The sequence below is a fragment of the Suillus paluster genome (assembly GCF_016628075.1).
Source record: "Suillus paluster strain FC165 chromosome Unknown EDB91scaffold_22, whole genome shotgun sequence".
NCBI lineage: Eukaryota > Fungi > Basidiomycota > Agaricomycetes > Boletales > Suillaceae > Suillus > Suillus paluster.
The window spans coordinates 534,204-551,211 of NW_024537582.1; the positions used below are offsets into that span (position 1 = coordinate 534,204).

The window sequence follows — 17,008 nt, forward strand, 5'->3', positions numbered from 1 at the left end:
TCGCCAAAATTACAGTACGCCCCCCTCAAGCTGTTCAAACCTCATTCCAGGAATACATCCTTTTTATTGTTTGATACTCTATTATTTCTGCTGCTTTCATGGGCTTGAGTGCACTGGGAGAACATCTTGTGAAGATATTTGATGACAATTGAATTGACACAAGTGAGGAAGCGAAGTTTCAATTCAATCAGCCACCGAGCCACCCCAAACCTCTCTGTTGGTCAATGTTCAACCTTGAGCAGAATGGTGAACTGCTCCTGTGCAGTGCGTCCATGTCCACATCTCAACATCATGATGCTCCAGCACTATCCTGTGCGGACTGGTTCAAATTCAAGAAGCACAAGCACTGCACGTTCAGCAAATGGTCTGTTGGCACCACCCACCACTGTGCCTCGAGGCAGGAGCCATTCGACTTCTGTCCAGAATGCTTCTCCTCCAGTGTCCAGACCTGCAGGAGACATCAATCATGCATGCTCACCGCTTTCCCAGGACCACAACTATCAGTCGAGCTTCTCAAGGTCAAACTGTTGTTGCTTCTCGGTCCTGCTTCACCAGATGAATCACTGGACAAGCCTATTAGCACTGGCATGCGGCGTCGCCGGAGATCTTCTAGCACTGACTGTAACGACCCATTGATGTTTACACCTGGACTCACAAAGCAACTCAAGTTGTATGTAATGAAAGTTGCTGAAGAGAAAGACGTCGACGAGCAGCACCTCATGGATTTCGTCGATGCAAGTTTTCTCTCGATGCTATCATGAATCATCTCTGATGCGTCTTTAGACCGGAGGAATTGCCTATATGCTCATCGATATTAAGGCCACCTTGATGGTGTTGAGTGCGGTGAACAGAAGGTCTCTCCTCACAGAATCCAAAGACCTAATAGAATCCAAAGATTTCAAGGTACTTGTGTCTAACGGTATTAATCTGTCGCCGACTTCAGACTTATCAAGCATGACACAGTCAGGTCTTCACAACTGCCTCACAGCATGTGTGTTATCGCCTAATCTCACCGCAAATGTCAATGACACGCTTGAACATGTCATGGTGCCTTCAATATCCTTATGTGTGAAAGCAGTGGCTGAAAATAATGACAGGAATTTATCAAGAAGAATAGTGAGATATTCAAGGTCCCAAAGTTCCTGTTTGAAGACATCGAGCTCACTGCACAATTATCAAAACTTGTCAGTGAAGCACTTGCTTGCATCCACGGCAATATAAAGTCTAAGGTAAGTGTCGCACAAATACTTCACAGAATGATGCCAAACTTAGACTGATTCAGCTGATGACGTCAATCTCTAAACGCTCGAGTATCATAGACACCGCAAGATCACTGGCCCATGGTTGCCTAGAGATTGATGTGTCACATTGGAATAGATACGCGTTTTTGGTATGGTCTTGCTCTCCTGAACTGCCCGTTTTAACGATGAGATTATACTGGCAGTGGCACTGCTTGCGCATTTTTCTTATCGGCACTGGTAACCACAAGAACATACCTCTAAAGGATATTTATTCTCTGTCACTCCTTCCATCGCTCCACCGAGACCTTCGTGTCAAAGTTGGTAACACACTTGGCATCGATGTTGGATTGGACGACTTCGACCCAGACCCCATAGCTGAAAGTCCCACTAATAAAGTCCATGAGAATGGTGCAGACAGTATGGGAGACATTGAAGGCAGCATGAATGGTGCAGAGGCCGGAGATGATGGAACTTTTGATATCAACCACGATGGAGACAATGACGCGGATGACGAGGATGACCCTGAGGGAAATGTGTCTGGCACGGCAGAGAAGTATGAACTTGACCCCAATGACTCGGGATTTGGGGGCAATGGAAAGCACACCATTTTCATGTCAACTAAGTTTTGGAGGTTCGTGGATGCCTCGCTCGAGGGTGTTCGCAAAATGGGAAAGGCAGAGGCAGAGAAACTCAACGATGGAACACCGGTTGAGAATGTCGTCAGGAAGTAAGGTCCTTGCTACTTCAGTCTGCATGTGGTTACTCATTATTGTGAAGCATCCTGGTCGAATTTTTCCAGCAGGACCTCGCTGAATTCCCAGGGAAGAGGACTGTTCCGAAACTTCTTTCCAATACCAATCCCCAGTGGCAGATGAAGATTCAGACCGATCTGCTTTGGTGAATATGCCAGCTGCTCATTCCCGCTTGATATCATTTGCACATTCAGTAGATATCACTCGTTTTGACGCCATAATCATGATTGTAACTAGCTCACTAGTAATGCAATTTTTTTTGCCTGCTTTTCATACATTTACTGCCTCACAAAATGCATATTCAATGTGACTGCATATGAGATTGGTATGGCGCTGGCAAGCTACTGACTAGCTACCCTAAATATATGAGTCTATGTCTGGCCGGTCTCGACCAGAGGTACATACAACCTACCGAGCTCGATATCTATACAAGATGGGACAACATATCTGTGTGAGGTGTGGCATGCAATATATTCAAGATAAATCAATTTGATACTCATAATAGCTCCGGTTTCTAATGTACCTACGATCTCTCTATAATACCTTGGAGCTTTTAAATATGGGTGTGTCACACACCTCATGTGATAGATTATATAGTTAAATATTAAATTGGTCGACAATACATGGTGAGAAAACCATATTAACGACATTTCGAACAGGTTTGCCACATGTTACTACTTTTGGATGTGTGGGATAGGATTTCGGCAAGTGACGGTGTAGACTTTCATTCGCTTTGCGCGCTGTCGGACTTTGGATATCATTGTGTATTTGCCGAGGTGCCGTGCATGACATAGTGTGACGAAATTGTGCATTTCTATTGTGTTTTCGACATCTCAACTTCCAGTGCTGCTGCTGCGACAAGCTCGCATCAAAATTAAAAAAATCTTGTTGGGCCTAATGCGCAGAGACCCAAGGTATACACTACAGTAGTTCCGATATGAATATGTGTTGTTGTTGTGTTGCTATTCAGCAATAAGTGAAAATTGTGCATTTCCCATTGAATGATAGTACCGTGTCTGCTACATAGAATACAGTCCTAATTTGCGTCCTCTGTACTAATATTCAATCGCTTCCTCAGTCACGTTCATCGTCTCTCCTTGCTCATGATCGCAAGTCATTTTGGTATACTCGGTCCACTTCTCTCGAAACTCTTTGCTAGTGGTGTCAAGGCCCGTGGAGTAGAACATGTTCCAGAACACCAGTCCCAGTGCATATCTATGTTATCTTTTGTTCGTTGTGTACGTATTCATTCTTCTCCTACCACGAATATAACTCACCTTCCCCAGCAATGCCACCCCGAAACGATTTGGTAAGACTAATCCCCGCTTTCCCCACATACTTGTTCCTGATATGCCTCCAGCACTCCAATGAATCTGCAGCGATACCCTCTGCTTCCTCCAAAAAATATCCAAAGATGCCAAACTCTTCGAACCCGTCATCCCCACTTGCCGAAGCTATCTTAAGCACCGTCATTCCTATGTCCTCATTAAGGGTGTGTTTATCATGTACAATATCTACCGCGAATATGAATACCTGAGCTCATAGAAGCTTTTATCACTGCAGAGTCTGACACTGATGAGAAAATGTAACACATTTGTGTTCCTTGCGTAATGTGCTATGCCTAAGGCTGCGAAGTCGTTGAATAGTCTTTATGATCAGTTGACGAGCTGTCGCAGATGCGCATTACAGAGGTTATCAGGTTGGATTGTCAGAATGATACAATGCATCGGGTGAGTGCTCTTCACTTGGGCTGTGTTGTTGCTCCTCACTTCTCTTGCCCTGCAACCTGCGATATATCAGATGTGTGCTTGAATTGTTGAACTCCCCGTCGCATACAGTGATGTGTGAACAACGCTTACCACCTCATGCAGAACCTCGCTACTGTGGAGTGTACATTTAGGATTAAGCATGAACAAATGAAGGCGCGGTCAGGTCACTGGTAAAACGTACTACCAGGACTATTCGTGATGCGCCAATCAATGATTCAGTCTGGTCAATTGTGATAATGGGCGCTTCCAATCGCACAGTTCGAAGTTCTGTGCAGATACACGTTAGCAGAAGGTGTGGGATTTGGCAGTGGCCGGTCTGCATGAAGTCTACACAGCGGCCCGACTGGATGCAGACATGGGGACAGGTCTGCTCCAGGTCAACGTCTGCCAATGGATGTTCTGAAAGTGCCAGCAAGTCTGTCAAATGTTCAAACTTCGACCATAATCCTGCCCACCGTCAGCCTCTCACCTGCTGCACATACAGCCATCACTGACATCATGATCTTTACTTCTAAACCTGCTTTCACAGTTGTATCCCGGATTGACATGTGACAAATCAAAGTTGACAGCTTGGAACTTTCCGACCAGTTATCCCACAGACTTCACACACACTGGCTGTCCTCCACGTCAGGCACTTGTCGATCCTGCTTCCCATCCACCACCCTCCTTGTCCCTAAGTTTGCACATAGTGACCTCTTTAGACTCAGAGACTCAGCCATGCTTTCACACTTGCTCGATGAATCCTCCTCGGAAGAAGTTTTTTGGGTTGCTGCAGTGAAGCCGTTCAAATTTGCCAGTGGACAGCGGAACCAGTGAGATTGAGGTAATGAACATTGCACTTAGATATTCTGGTTGTGTAAAATGATGTCGTTCCAGGCATCCTCTCTCCCGCCTTCAAGGGATGGATCTCTGAGTCAGAGAGGACTTCTCAGTATTATGGGTTCCCAAGTTCTGGGGCAAGCGTTCCTCTTGGAGTGCTCGACAGTCTCCGAATCCTGAACCCTGCAGCTGCAAGTTCCAGCGCACCGGATCTCCTACCCACTCAGACCACTCAGGTATGTGCAACACTTGGCATGTTCATGTGCACTGATTGCTACCAACTTCCGCAGGATCCTTCACCACTCACTGCTCTCACTTCCACTCCCGAACCAAATCTTGACCAGCCTTCCAATTGAGGCATTCCGAAGGTGAACTCAATCATTATTATCCGTCACTTTCGATAATGTACTAACATTCATAATCAGGCCAAGCAACCCTGACCTGAAGTTTGTGAATGAGCGAATTGCCGATGCCACAAAAGGCATTACAGGCATGAAAAATGTCCCTGTAATTGCCCAAAATGCTGCTTCGCAAATGAACAACTTGCAATCCATTCCCGACATGATCGACACGTTCTCCGCAATACTTAAACCCTTGAAGGTGTTCAACTCAATTGCTAATGTCCTTGCAGATGTATGGGCCTCTATCTGTATCTCTTACATCACTGATCTTCGTGCATAGGCCCATCCCTATGCAAAGGTGGCATTGAGCATCTTCACTTACGCATCCCAGGTACATGTTGTTTCATATGTTCAAGCTTGCAAGTTATTAAGAACGTCTGGTGGCAGATGATTCTCGATCAGGCAGACTGCGATGCTGCTGTCTCTGGTTTGCTCTCGAAGATCTCTGAGGTCTATACTTTCATCATGGGAGAGGAGGCGTTGGCCAATGTTCCATCCATGCCAGCAATTTATGGGAAGATAGCGTGACAGACGCTGGAGTGCGCAGATTTCATTGCTCATTACTCTGAGACGACGAGCGCCTGTGAGTTGAACTCACCACTGCGCAACCTATGACTCACTGTTGAATCTTTGCACAGGGAAAAGACTTGGAAAGCACGCCTTCAAAGAAACACAGGCCTACGATCCAAAGTTACCACTGATGTCCTCGATAGTCTCATGCAACAATTCCATGGACAGAGCGGCTCGTGACACAGTTGTAATTCTCCACCGTATGGGTAAGAGTCAGCTTTCAGGTCTCAGTTGAGCCTCATCTGACATTCCTGTGATCCATGACATAGCCGAGACTCTGGACCTCATCAGCATGAATTGTGCAGAGGGTGCCGGAATCAATACGTCCAAATGTTGTCTGCCAAATACATGGCAGGATCTTCTGTCAGAGATCAAGACTTGGATCAGTACCACCAATGAGGGTGCTCCACGCATATTGTGGCTCTCTGGCACAGCAGGCAAGGGCAAATCTGCTATCGCACACACTATAGCTGACTGGTACACCGAGAGTGGTGGCCTTGGCTCATGCTTCTGCTTCTATCGCACACTAGCAAGCAGATCAACAGGCCAAAATTTTGACGACTATCGCAAATGATTTGGCGGATTGCAACCCTATTGTGCGGCGAGCCTTTGTGCAAGCGGTTCATGATAACAATGGACTGAAGCGCACTTCAGACCTCACAAAACAATGGCGGGAATTAATCATAGGACCATCAAGCAAAGCCTCAGAAGCCATCGCCACACCAGTCCTGATCGTCATCGAGGCATTGGACGAGAGTGGCGATGCGAGTTCCCGGGAACAGATTCTTCATCTGCTCACCGGTGAGAACAGTTCTTCCTCCACACCATCCGACATCCCACCAAACATCCATATTCTTGTCACTTCCTGTCCATTGGAAGACATTCACAACGCTCTGCACACCGCGCCACATGTTCGCCATGTCTCCTTAGATGATATTTCGTCCACGTCCACAGAACATGACATCCAGCTTTATATCGCCAATAGACTGAAAGATCTATGCAACGTGTTTGATGATGAGCACTTCCAGAGACTCGCTCTGAAATCCGACGGCATGTTTGAATGGGCTCGTCTTGTATGGGAGTATATCAAGGGTACGAACAAAGTGCGGTGCAATCCGATGAGCCGTTTTGATGCCCTGGTTGCTGGAACATCCGCAAAAGGAACACGTTTGTTGGATGATATGTGTATACATATCTTGGGTGACAGCATGCCACAGGACGAGTGCGAGGAAATGATCTCCATGTTTTCCTCTGTGATGGGCCAAATCCTTGCATCATCTGAACCGCTTCCCATAGCTGTGTTAACCGCAATGTGACTGCGTTTTCCACGCATGGATGCCCATTACGGTGTGGATGAGGTCATTGGATCGCTGGGGTCACTCTTGGCTGGAACTGTAGACTCTCAAACTCCCATATGTCCCCTCCACGCGTCTTTCTACGACTTCCTCACAGACAGATCACGCAGCCACGACTTCTTCATTGATGTGTCATCGGTACAATGAGACCTTGCCTTTGCGTCGCTTTGGATCATGGAGCGCAAACTTCGCTTCAACATCTGCACTTTAGAAAGTTCTTACATGCCCAATTCTGCTGTCCCTGACTTGGAGAAACGAGTGAAAGAGTCCATTCTGACTGAACTATCATATTCATATCGATTTTGGGGGGACTCATTTGGGAGCTACGTCCTTTGAACCATTACTCGCTGAAGAAATTGAAGCTTTCTTCGACGGGGAGCACCTCCTTTGGTGGTTGGAAGCACTGTGCCTGATGAAAAGCCTGGGCGGCTCGGTGGGGTTCCTCTTGTCTATCACACATTGGTTTAAGGTCCGTAGCTCAAGCTCATTCTTAGGACTGATAGATTCTTACCAGAAGTGGAATGGTCGTAGGATCATGCTGAATATGTCCACATCGACGACACTGCCAGGGACACCCAGCACTTCGTTTGAACTTTCGCGACCACCATTTTACATTCCACTCCACATTTATACTTATCCACTCTGCCATTTGCTCCAATTCAGTCAAAGATATCTCAAAAGTTCACTGCAAAGTTCTCATGCACCCCCCAGATTGCCACTGGTCATGCTGCAAATTGGCCTCTCATGGAAAAGATACTCCACAGGCATTCCAGGGTTTTCTCTGTTGCAATGTCACCAGACAGAAAACTCATTGTATGTGGTTCAAGTGACGGAATGATCCAGATGTGGGACTTAGAGACAGGCGAGGCATTGGGTGCCCCTCTCCAAGGCCACACTACCCGTGTTAGGTCTATCGCATTCTCGCTGGATGGAAAGTGTATCGTGTCAGGTTCATCGGACAAGACAATCCAGGTGTGGGATGCGGCGACTGGCAAAGTATTGGGTGTCCCTCTTCAAGGGCACACTGGCGCTGTTCAGTCTATCGCAATCTCGTCAGATGGAAAGTACATTGTATCTGGTTCATTGGACATGACAATCGGGGTATGGGATGCAGAGACCGGCAAGGCATTGGGTCCCCATCTCAAAGGACACACTGATGAGTTTTTGTCTGTCGCAATTTCACCGGATGGAAAGCGCATTGTATCCGGTTCCTGTGATAAAATGATCCGGGTATGGTGTTTAGAGACTGGCAAAGCATTTGGTGCCCCACTCCAAGGCCACACTGGCGCTGTTTGGTCCATCACAATCTCGTTGAATGGACATCACATCGTGTCTGGTTCAGAGGACAAAATGATCCGAGTATGGGATTTGGAGACTGGCGAGGCATTTGGTGCCCCACTCGAAGGCCACACTAGCGCTGTTCAGTCCGTCACAATCTCGTCGGATGGAAATCACATTGTGTCTAGTTCAGGGGACATGACCATCCAGGTGTACTGATTTTGTTACGTCTGTCGTCATCTCACCGGATGGAAATCACTTAGTTTCTGGTTCATACGACAAGACAATTCAGGTGTGGGATGCCGACACAAGGACTAGCGAGGCATTGGGCACCGCTCTCCATGGTCACACTGACCCCATCAACTCTCTCGTGATCTCACCTGATGGACATCACATCATATCCGGTTCAGGCGACAAAACCATCTGGGGCGTGGGATATGGAGACTGGCGAGGAATTGAGTTCCCCTTTCCAAGGGCACACTGACAGGGTTCGGTCTGTCGCAATCTCACAGGATGGGAGACACATTGTGTCTAGTTCAGATGACTGCACAGTCCGGGTGTGGGAGGCACAGACTGGAGTGACATCGGGTGTCTCTCTCGAAGGCCACTCTGACAATGTTTTGTCTGTCACAATCTTGCCAGACGGAAACTGCATAGTTTCTGGTTCAACGGACAACACAATTCGGATATGGGAAATGGGATCAGGCAAGGCATTGAGCACCCCTCTCTGAGGTCATACCAATGTCGTCTGCTCTGTCGCAATATCGTCGGATGGGCATCGCATCGTGTCTGGCTCGGCTGATAGCACCATCCAGGTGTGGGATATGAGAACTAGCGAGGCATTAGGTGTGGCTCTCCAAGGCCACACTGAGCCTGTGAGCTCTGTTGTAATCTCGCCAGATGGAAATTGCATTGTATCCGGTTCATATGACAGGACCATCCAAGTGTGGGATATGGAGACTGGGGAGGCAGTGGGTGCCCCTCTCTGAGGGCACACTGGACGCATTCGGTCTGTTGCAATCTCACCCAATGGCAAACACATTGTGTCTGGTTCATCCTGATCACACCATCCGGGTATGGGATCTAGATATTCTCAACCGCCACCAACCCTCCAAAGCACCTGCAATATGTTTGTCGTCCAACCAGACCCACAGCTCTTTGTTCCCCTGTCCTCCTTTCTCCAACATTCTTACACTCCAGCCTCTCTCACCCTCACCGAAGGACGGATGGGTTGTAGGGCCCGACGGACGGCTCCTCTTTTGGATCCCAATCCACATATACCCAGCTATACAATTTCCAGGGAACACACTGGTGATACACAATTGAGTCTCGCAGCTCGAATTTCAGTTGTTTTGCCCACAGGACATCATGGCACAAGTGCCGGGAGCAGAAGGATTCCCTGTCTACATGATCATCTCCGGTAGGTAGCAACAACATATGTGCGTGTCATGACTAATAGAAGTACAACATAAATCTACAGTCTCCGAAGAACTTGTACACTATATATTTGCAATTTCTTGATCCACTGGCTTTCACTTGCATTTCCTCTTCTGCACCGAGTCTCACAATATCATTTTGGGCCTGCACAAGGATTTCATTCATGCCTTCACTCCCATGAAACATTATATATTTGTCATATGCCTTGCTGTACTGCAATCCAATCGTTACTATAAGCACTCCTAGATTCAGGTTGTCTGCCATGGTAGGTCTGTGGCAATTAGAATGCAAAGGACAACTATCCTGAGCTCAGAACAATATGATTTCAATATTAAGCCGAAGAGGCCACTCGTACCAAAATACCAACGACAGTATTACATCCCAAGTTCACAATAAACTACGCTCAAGATCAAGAACCTATAATCCCTCACCATACCTCCCCATCACCCCCCTCAATGACACCTCATCCCCAAACCGAGGTTCAAAGCGCGCAGCAAATGGCTTAGGATGTGCAATAACACCATCCACAACACCCGACTCGTCAATCAGGGTTCTCAGGGTCCTGCGTGATCTTGAAAGACCACAAGCGGAGCGCAGCATTGACGAAGATCGAGCGGTTTGCTATATGTTGTCCTGGGCAGATTCTGCATGTTGCATGTCGCATTTTAATATGTAGGCAATTGTGTTTAATATCAGGGACATGTACCTGCGTCCAAACCTGAATGAGGGGATCTTGAGATTGTCCCAGATTTTGCCGTCAGTGTTGAGCCACCTCTGAGGATCGAACTGGTCAGGGTTGGGGTAGACGCTTGGGTCACAGGAGATTGCCCTGTTAAAAGGTGATCAGTACATATATCGCATAGAATGGATGTTAGTCGTACCAGTGATTGCCAAAGACGATAGCACCATTCTGGGATACACATATTCTTCTGCTCAGGCAGTTAGAACAAAAAAAAAACATGATAGAGCACCTGGAAAATGTACGTATGGGATATCAGTCAGTGCACGGTGTGCGAATCCAAGAGTCATCACGGGTCTCCAGCGAAGACACTCCTGCATGAACGCTTCAATTTGTGGGAGGGAGTTGTAGTCGTCGAATGTGGGAGCTGTAACAAAGCTGAGATTTCACTCAGATGAATAATGATATTTCGACTTACCTCTGTCACGACCAATGACGACGCCCAGTTCTTCTTGTACTTTCTCCTGCGCCTTGGAATAGCATGCAGAAGCCATGACGAGAACCATAATTGCAACAGCAGTCGTGTCCGAACCGGCGCCAAAGAGAGATCCAGCGAGATAAGCCATTTCTTCGTCCGAGAGCTTGTGCGAAGACTGGTTCTCAAGAAGATAACAAGTAAACGAGGGGCCAGCTTTACCAGTCACCTATGAAGAACAGTCAGGTACTGATCAGGAAAGAAGTGGAACGAACCAACCAAATCTCTCGAAACATGATCAAGCTGGTCATGGAAGAGCTGACTCTCTTCCCTTCTCCACTGCTCCAACTCGGTTACATATCCCGGAACATATTTTAATATCGGGGTAGCTGCTCTACCAGTAATACACCAGGTCGCACGAGCATTTTGTGGATGACAATAATCTTGGGGGCATCTGTGATGGTGGGGGTCTACTTGCCATATGTGACACGCAAGATGACGGAGGGCAGCATAGCTTGACTTGAATGCATAAGTCATCGTAAAATAATACATGGAGTGCAACACACCGATTTGCAGCTGCTTGGTGTCCTTCAGGGTTATTAAGGATCGAGGATGACATTATGGGCAGCATCCATCTGGATTGGCGCATAGGATTCTGCAGCTTTCGCTTGAAGGTGAGTATGAGCCACTCTGAATCACATAATTTCAGCAAAACAGGTCATTAAGAGGAGATGTCAACCCAACCTGCGAAGTCTGCGGAACTGCTCTCCTGCGGGTACAAGGATCAAACGCAGCCCGCATGACAAGATCTCTCCTGCCGCAACTGCACGAGGATGGTCGGCTAGTAGACCACCTTCTTTCTCCATTATATCGACAGATTCCTGTGCAGGTGAGTACGTACTCGGTGACCAGTATTAGAACCATCATACCTGGTGTCTGCCGATGATGACCATGATCTTAGGCCCGATCTGAAGTGAGATGAATGGGTCCATAGGTATTGATCAATTCTGCAAGCTGCTGAGATTGACTATGATGCGTTTCCCATTAGTGTCCACATAGAGTTTCGTATTTTATGTACTCACTTGGTTCTTGGCAGAGGAGTTCCGAATAGCCAATGTGCAGGAGGACCAGGAGGAAGAGGCAGGCGTGACTTTGAGCACATCTTAGCGCAGAGGAGCTTGCCTGCAAGAACGACAGCGACTAATGCTCCTAGGGCCTTGAACCCAAATGTCAAGTCGAACATCCTCTGATAGTCTACAAGGGCAGATACAGTAAAACTTAGTACAAGAGAGGACAGGAGGAATGAAAGGTACTGACCACGTGGTGCAGCAGCTGAGTTTTATGTTAGATGAGGCTGACAGGCGCTTGACGCTGGCCAGTGCTGATGGGAGACCAAGCCTATTGAGTGATGGACTGACGGTTAGTGCAGCTTTGGGACCACTCAGCCAGTTGTCATAAGATGCAACTCCTATGACAAATTGACAAATATCGATGTCCTGATCCACCGTGGCATTCACAGTGGAGATATCCAACTTGCTGGAACAATCGAAACTTCTGGTCAATTGATGCACATCCAGCTGCAAGCGTGTTCTTTCAAGGTTCAACTTGGTGCAAAAGAATCGATTTTTCGAAGAGAAGACACGTGTTCACGAGGCCTAGAATGTATAGCCATTTGCCAGCAAAGTGCGGTTGCTAGTATTGTAGACGGTGTCAAGGCTAACTTGATTATGATCGAGTGCAATAGCCCCTTGAAAAAGTGAAACCTCAGCCACAAGCACGTTTTTGCATAAATGCGACATGCCGTAACTTACTATGAGGAGGTCTTGTTTTGAAGCTAGACAGTGTTGATGGGAAACCAAACGGGCATCGTGAAAATGCTGTAAACTTACTGGAGGTTGGACTGAGCAAACCAGTATCATATATTCTAGATCAGTGAATCTGTCACGCGTTTAATGACATGTGATATGTCGCGCATCTTGTCACACTGATCTGTTCACAATGTCTGCTCTGCCCCATGCATTGCTGCACTGCAAGTTGCCAAATTGCTGATTTTTGTATGAGAAAACACACACCCAGGCTGACTGTTCGGTGAACTTCTAACGTTGAACACTGAAACGTTGAAAACCGACCGACAATGGCAGGCGCATCAGTGAATTGATGAGTCCATGATATGGTAGCTGTGAGAAATACAGTGTGAAATAATTTTGCTACTGCTGAATATACCTATGTATACAGCAAGAAATATTAGTGATCAGTACATAGCCATAGATGTCTAAAAATTCATTTTACCATGAGGAGTTCGCGACAAGATAACTGACATTGCGCCATTGCAGCAATCAATGTGCAATAGCATCATTAAGTCATACTTGTTGACTCATACCATATCCCTTCATTTATATTTTAAACTACCAAGTGATATAAGACTTTATCATGGAAAGGACCATTAGCACTTGTAACCTAATGTAGATTCTTATGAGAATTTCCGACAAGGTCATGAATTTGTGTAATTAGGTACCGTTTGTTGAGCAACATCATATTCCCTCATTTATATTTGACTTACAAATCTATATAAGTCGATTCAAATATTGCGTGAATTACAATGTCATCCAAGATCATGCACATGACCATCACCTCAGCCTCAAATTTTACTGTAGTATTATCGGATAACCTCAAATCATGTGACCAGCGCAAGTGGTTGAAATTGGTTTGTCATTGTTTGTGCAGGACAGGAAAATTTCACGCTAAGTTCCTTTCAATCTTGTTTCACCGCTACTACCACCACCTCTCGAGTTCCTCCTGTTCATGGTGGTCCCTCCCTGGTTTTTCCTTGTGGTTCCTCCCTGGCCAGTTCATGGTGGTCCCTCCCTGGCCTTTCCTTGTGGTTCCTCCCTGGCCATTCGTGGTGGTCCCTCCCTGGCCTTTCCTCAGTGGTTCCTTGCTGGCCGTTCGTGGTGGTCTTTCCCTGGCCTTTCTTCATGGTTCCTTGCTGGCCTTTTCTCGTGGTTCCTCATTGGCCGTTTCTCATGGTTCCTCACTGGCCTTAGTCCCTCCCTTGTGGCCGCTCTGTCATTCATGTTATGATATTCCCTCTTCACTATCATTCCCTGTTTCTTTTTTTGTCCTGTAACTACATATGTATTTGAATATAAATAAATTTGATTTTCTTCACAAAATGTGTGTTTGAGGTTGAGAATTATTTGGTGCTGGTGATAAAATGGCAGGTAGTTGCGGGGAATCTGTCATGCTGGCACTTTTGGTAGTTCTGTCTAACTTACTCCGAGTAGTATCATTCTGATATATACCATATAAATTTGACTGGTTAGACAAAGCATTGTAAACCTTTATATTTTCAGGGTCAATTATTTGATGCTTTGGAGTTTGAGTAAAATCAGGTGCTTCTCTCGATCATAAAATTTTATAGGAAAATCAGGGAAGCGTCTTTCCTCTATAAAGCCAAACATAACAATGTGATTGTCCATAGCAGAATTACGCTAGTTCTTGTGATTATGTACTATATATTGTAATTTATGGCCTTCTACTTTCCTCACGGGTTCACTGATAATGATTGACAACTTTCTGTACATTGACTTATAGAATTCAATCCGGCAATAACTGTCTCCCTTCTATTAGCAGGTAAGTCCACACTCCTACCCAGCGGACATGTTTGAGGGTGGGGGTCCCATCCTACTACTGAGACTAGATAAAATTGTAGTCGTTATTTATTCCCACAGCCAAAATTCAAAATTCAAACTCCCCACTTCTCCCTCCACCCTCTCTACGACCGCTGGCATAAAACATTAGTAAACAGTGCAGCCACAGGTCTATGGCCCAATGATAAGCACAGAAAAGGAAAGCATCTCCGAATCGGACAAAGTACAGATACTATGAGCGACTCACAACTCTGGGGTATTGTACAGGCCCTCAAATATCATAACATCACTACTGTTATGACCAACATTCACCAATAATGATGAAGGCGAGCACACAACCACTAGGACTCGGTCAAGAGGATAATGAACAAGATGGTATTGAGCGTGAACGTCTAAGTCCTACAAGCATAGGAAACAAAGAGGTTAAGTCTAGGAGTACTATGCTAACCTACTTATATACATAACATTGAATAGGAGTCTGAAAGAAATCAGCCAATGAGAAAAGAGTTGTACGATACTGCGGATGACTAAGTATGGCATCATGATATATAAGCGAATGAGTAATATGGCAACTAAATAGAAACCCAAGTTCCGACCGGTTCTTCTTTGGGAAGTGAGATTGTTCTAGCCCGTGGAGTAGGGGAGCCAATCAGAGAAACCATGGGTGATATGTGAAGAGGTGAAGGTGTGACAGGGTGAGGAGTCACAGTGACCGGTTTGGGTATTGGAAGTAGCCGAAGGAAAACTGAGGAATGAAAAATGGTTCATATTTGGAATTCGTGACAACTACTCTCGACTTCATTTGTTTGATCGTGAACCACTCTACATTCTCGGAGCATTCCTGCATCAAGAGCCTTACCCACCAGCCAGCTTTGGTTTGTGATACCTTGCTCCAACACCCAGCCTGTGAACCTCTCGTTCATCAGTGGGCACATTCAATGACTGTGAAACAATATGCACAGTCAATCAACCAAATGGCACAGCAAGAAACCGGGTGGAAATTCAGTGCCCTGAATGCTTCATCCGACCAGCTGGAGGATTTCAAGCTCGAACATATGGCGAGAGACATGCAAAGTCTTGCACCAGAGTTGTGGGGGATGCTGGGTGATGTTCTGTCTGCTAGTGGACAGACAACAGAGGTCATATGTGATGACGCAGATGATGAAGAATACTGGAGGGAGGATGATAGTAATGTTGAAGTGCAAAATGAAGGAACCACACACTCACGGGAGAACATTAAGGCCAAGCGTCGTGGAGCAATTGTCAAAATTGTATGCGTGTTCATATGTTCAAAACTGTAACTCAACTCCATGCATTAGAAAAAAGTTGTCCTCATGAGTATTATGCTGCAAAGTTCGAATCAAAAATGCAATGCACTGCAAAGTATATACGGGATTTTCTTGCATTCATGCAACACACCACAACGAGTCATTCACATGCTCGCACGAATGGGCATCTCAACATGCCCCGCTACAATTCTCAATGCAATCCGATCGTTGTCGCATGAGAGCATCACACACATACAGGCGATGAGCCAGACGTTGCTCGTTGGATACGTATATGACAACTTCGATGTTGATTTCAAGACATCAGCGCCCTTCAATACCTGATTTAGCAAGGTTGTTTACATTCTGAGTTCCGAGAAGGTTTAACGGAGCGACGACAATCTGCATGTCCTGTGGTCTGAATAGCAAAGGCATCCAGAAAGTTAGTGTCTTGCCAGAACCAGTTGCAGCAATCGAAATGACATCCTTGTCACCTCTCAAGATTGTGTGTACAACTTCGATTTGCCAGAGGCAAGGCTGACAACCAAAAGCCTCTTGTGTTTTGTTGCGGATTTGAATATATGTCAGCAGTTCAGCTGATAGCATTTTTGGACAGTTTCCAAAATTGAAGTGCAACGCATAATCCTGACCAGGCCATGAACCTGTGGCTGCACTGTTTACTAATGTTTTATGCCAGCGGTCGTAGAGAGGGTGGAGGGAGAAGTGGGGAGTTTGAATTTTGAATTTTGGCTGTGGGAATAAATAACAACTACAATTTTATCTACACCACTAGTTCCTGGTTTATCCATGACCAATATTGTGAGAAAACTATTTAGAGGACCCGGCTTGTTCCTATAACCCTGGCTATAATAAGGGTTTTGTAGACAAATAGTGAATTCACGCCATAAAGGTTGCAAATCTGGTGTGTACTAGGGAAATATTTCTGACATTTGGTAAAAATCAGTCATATATTGCTCGTATCCGACACAGAGTCCTGCCAAATATCACATGCGCTACATATGGAATAGCTTGGGGTAAGTTATGTGTAAGAGAATGGGAGCTGAAATATCTTGTGCATATCACATTCGATATGCCCGCTATCTTTGCCTCTGACCGCCACATCTAGGAGGTCGTGCACCATACTAGCCTCAGTTTTTCAAGCGTTTTTCGACACAGGCATTGTTCGAGTCAAAGTTTATGACATTGGTATACATACATACATACAAAAAAGGGTGCAATAGTATGTACTGATGGTATCCTAGGCCTGAACATATGCGATGATAGACGCCACAGCATGCTGAAAAGAAATTCAACAAC

The 17,008-nt window shown here is 46.0% G+C and overlaps 6 protein-coding genes across 6 annotated transcripts; 3 read left to right on the top strand and 3 right to left on the bottom strand.

Moving 5' to 3' along the window:
- Window positions 1-272: 272 nt before the first annotated feature.
- EDB91DRAFT_1247944 (uncharacterized protein) lies at window positions 273-2,142 on the top strand (the record flags this gene model as incomplete). Its single annotated transcript, XM_041322868.1, has 6 exons — window positions 273-728; window positions 784-1,047; window positions 1,098-1,229; window positions 1,283-1,390; window positions 1,445-1,968; window positions 2,019-2,142. 6 exons carry the CDS (start codon window positions 273-275, stop codon window positions 2,140-2,142), a joined length of 1,608 nt encoding a protein of 535 aa, XP_041177857.1.
- A 1,234-nt stretch (window positions 2,143-3,376) lies between these two features.
- On the top strand, window positions 3,377-3,538 carry EDB91DRAFT_1052430 (uncharacterized protein; the record flags this gene model as incomplete). Its single annotated transcript, XM_041313678.1, has 1 exon — window positions 3,377-3,538. A coding segment is annotated over one exon (162 nt), but the record flags the coding sequence as incomplete, so codon positions are not given.
- A 6,625-nt stretch (window positions 3,539-10,163) lies between these two features.
- On the bottom strand, window positions 10,164-11,261 carry EDB91DRAFT_1130131 (cytochrome P450; the record flags this gene model as incomplete). Its single annotated transcript, XM_041318590.1, has 7 exons — window positions 11,186-11,261; window positions 11,056-11,165; window positions 10,780-11,005; window positions 10,607-10,728; window positions 10,504-10,532; window positions 10,329-10,451; window positions 10,164-10,266 (listed from the first exon to the last, which is right to left on the bottom strand). The coding sequence occupies exons 1-7, from the start codon at window positions 11,199-11,201 to the stop codon at window positions 10,164-10,166; spliced, it is 729 nt and encodes a 242-aa protein (XP_041177859.1). The 5' UTR covers window positions 11,202-11,261.
- Window positions 11,262-11,375: 114 nt separating this feature from the next.
- Window positions 11,376-11,768, bottom strand: EDB91DRAFT_1247949 (uncharacterized protein; the record flags this gene model as incomplete). The annotated part of the gene is made up of 3 exons (XM_041322869.1): window positions 11,376-11,466; window positions 11,521-11,657; window positions 11,706-11,768. The coding sequence occupies 3 exons, from the start codon at window positions 11,766-11,768 to the stop codon at window positions 11,376-11,378; spliced, it is 291 nt and encodes a 96-aa protein (XP_041177860.1).
- A 3,596-nt stretch (window positions 11,769-15,364) lies between these two features.
- EDB91DRAFT_1081690 (uncharacterized protein) lies at window positions 15,365-16,036 on the top strand (the record flags this gene model as incomplete). The annotated part of the gene is made up of 2 exons (XM_041315406.1): window positions 15,365-15,697; window positions 15,746-16,036. 2 exons carry the CDS (start codon window positions 15,365-15,367, stop codon window positions 16,034-16,036), a joined length of 624 nt encoding a protein of 207 aa, XP_041177861.1.
- A 3-nt stretch (window positions 16,037-16,039) lies between these two features.
- Window positions 16,040-16,228, bottom strand: EDB91DRAFT_1034681 (uncharacterized protein; the record flags this gene model as incomplete). Its single annotated transcript, XM_041312777.1, has 1 exon — window positions 16,040-16,228. A coding segment is annotated over one exon (189 nt), but the record flags the coding sequence as incomplete, so codon positions are not given.
- Between the last annotated feature and the right edge of the window lie 780 nt (window positions 16,229-17,008).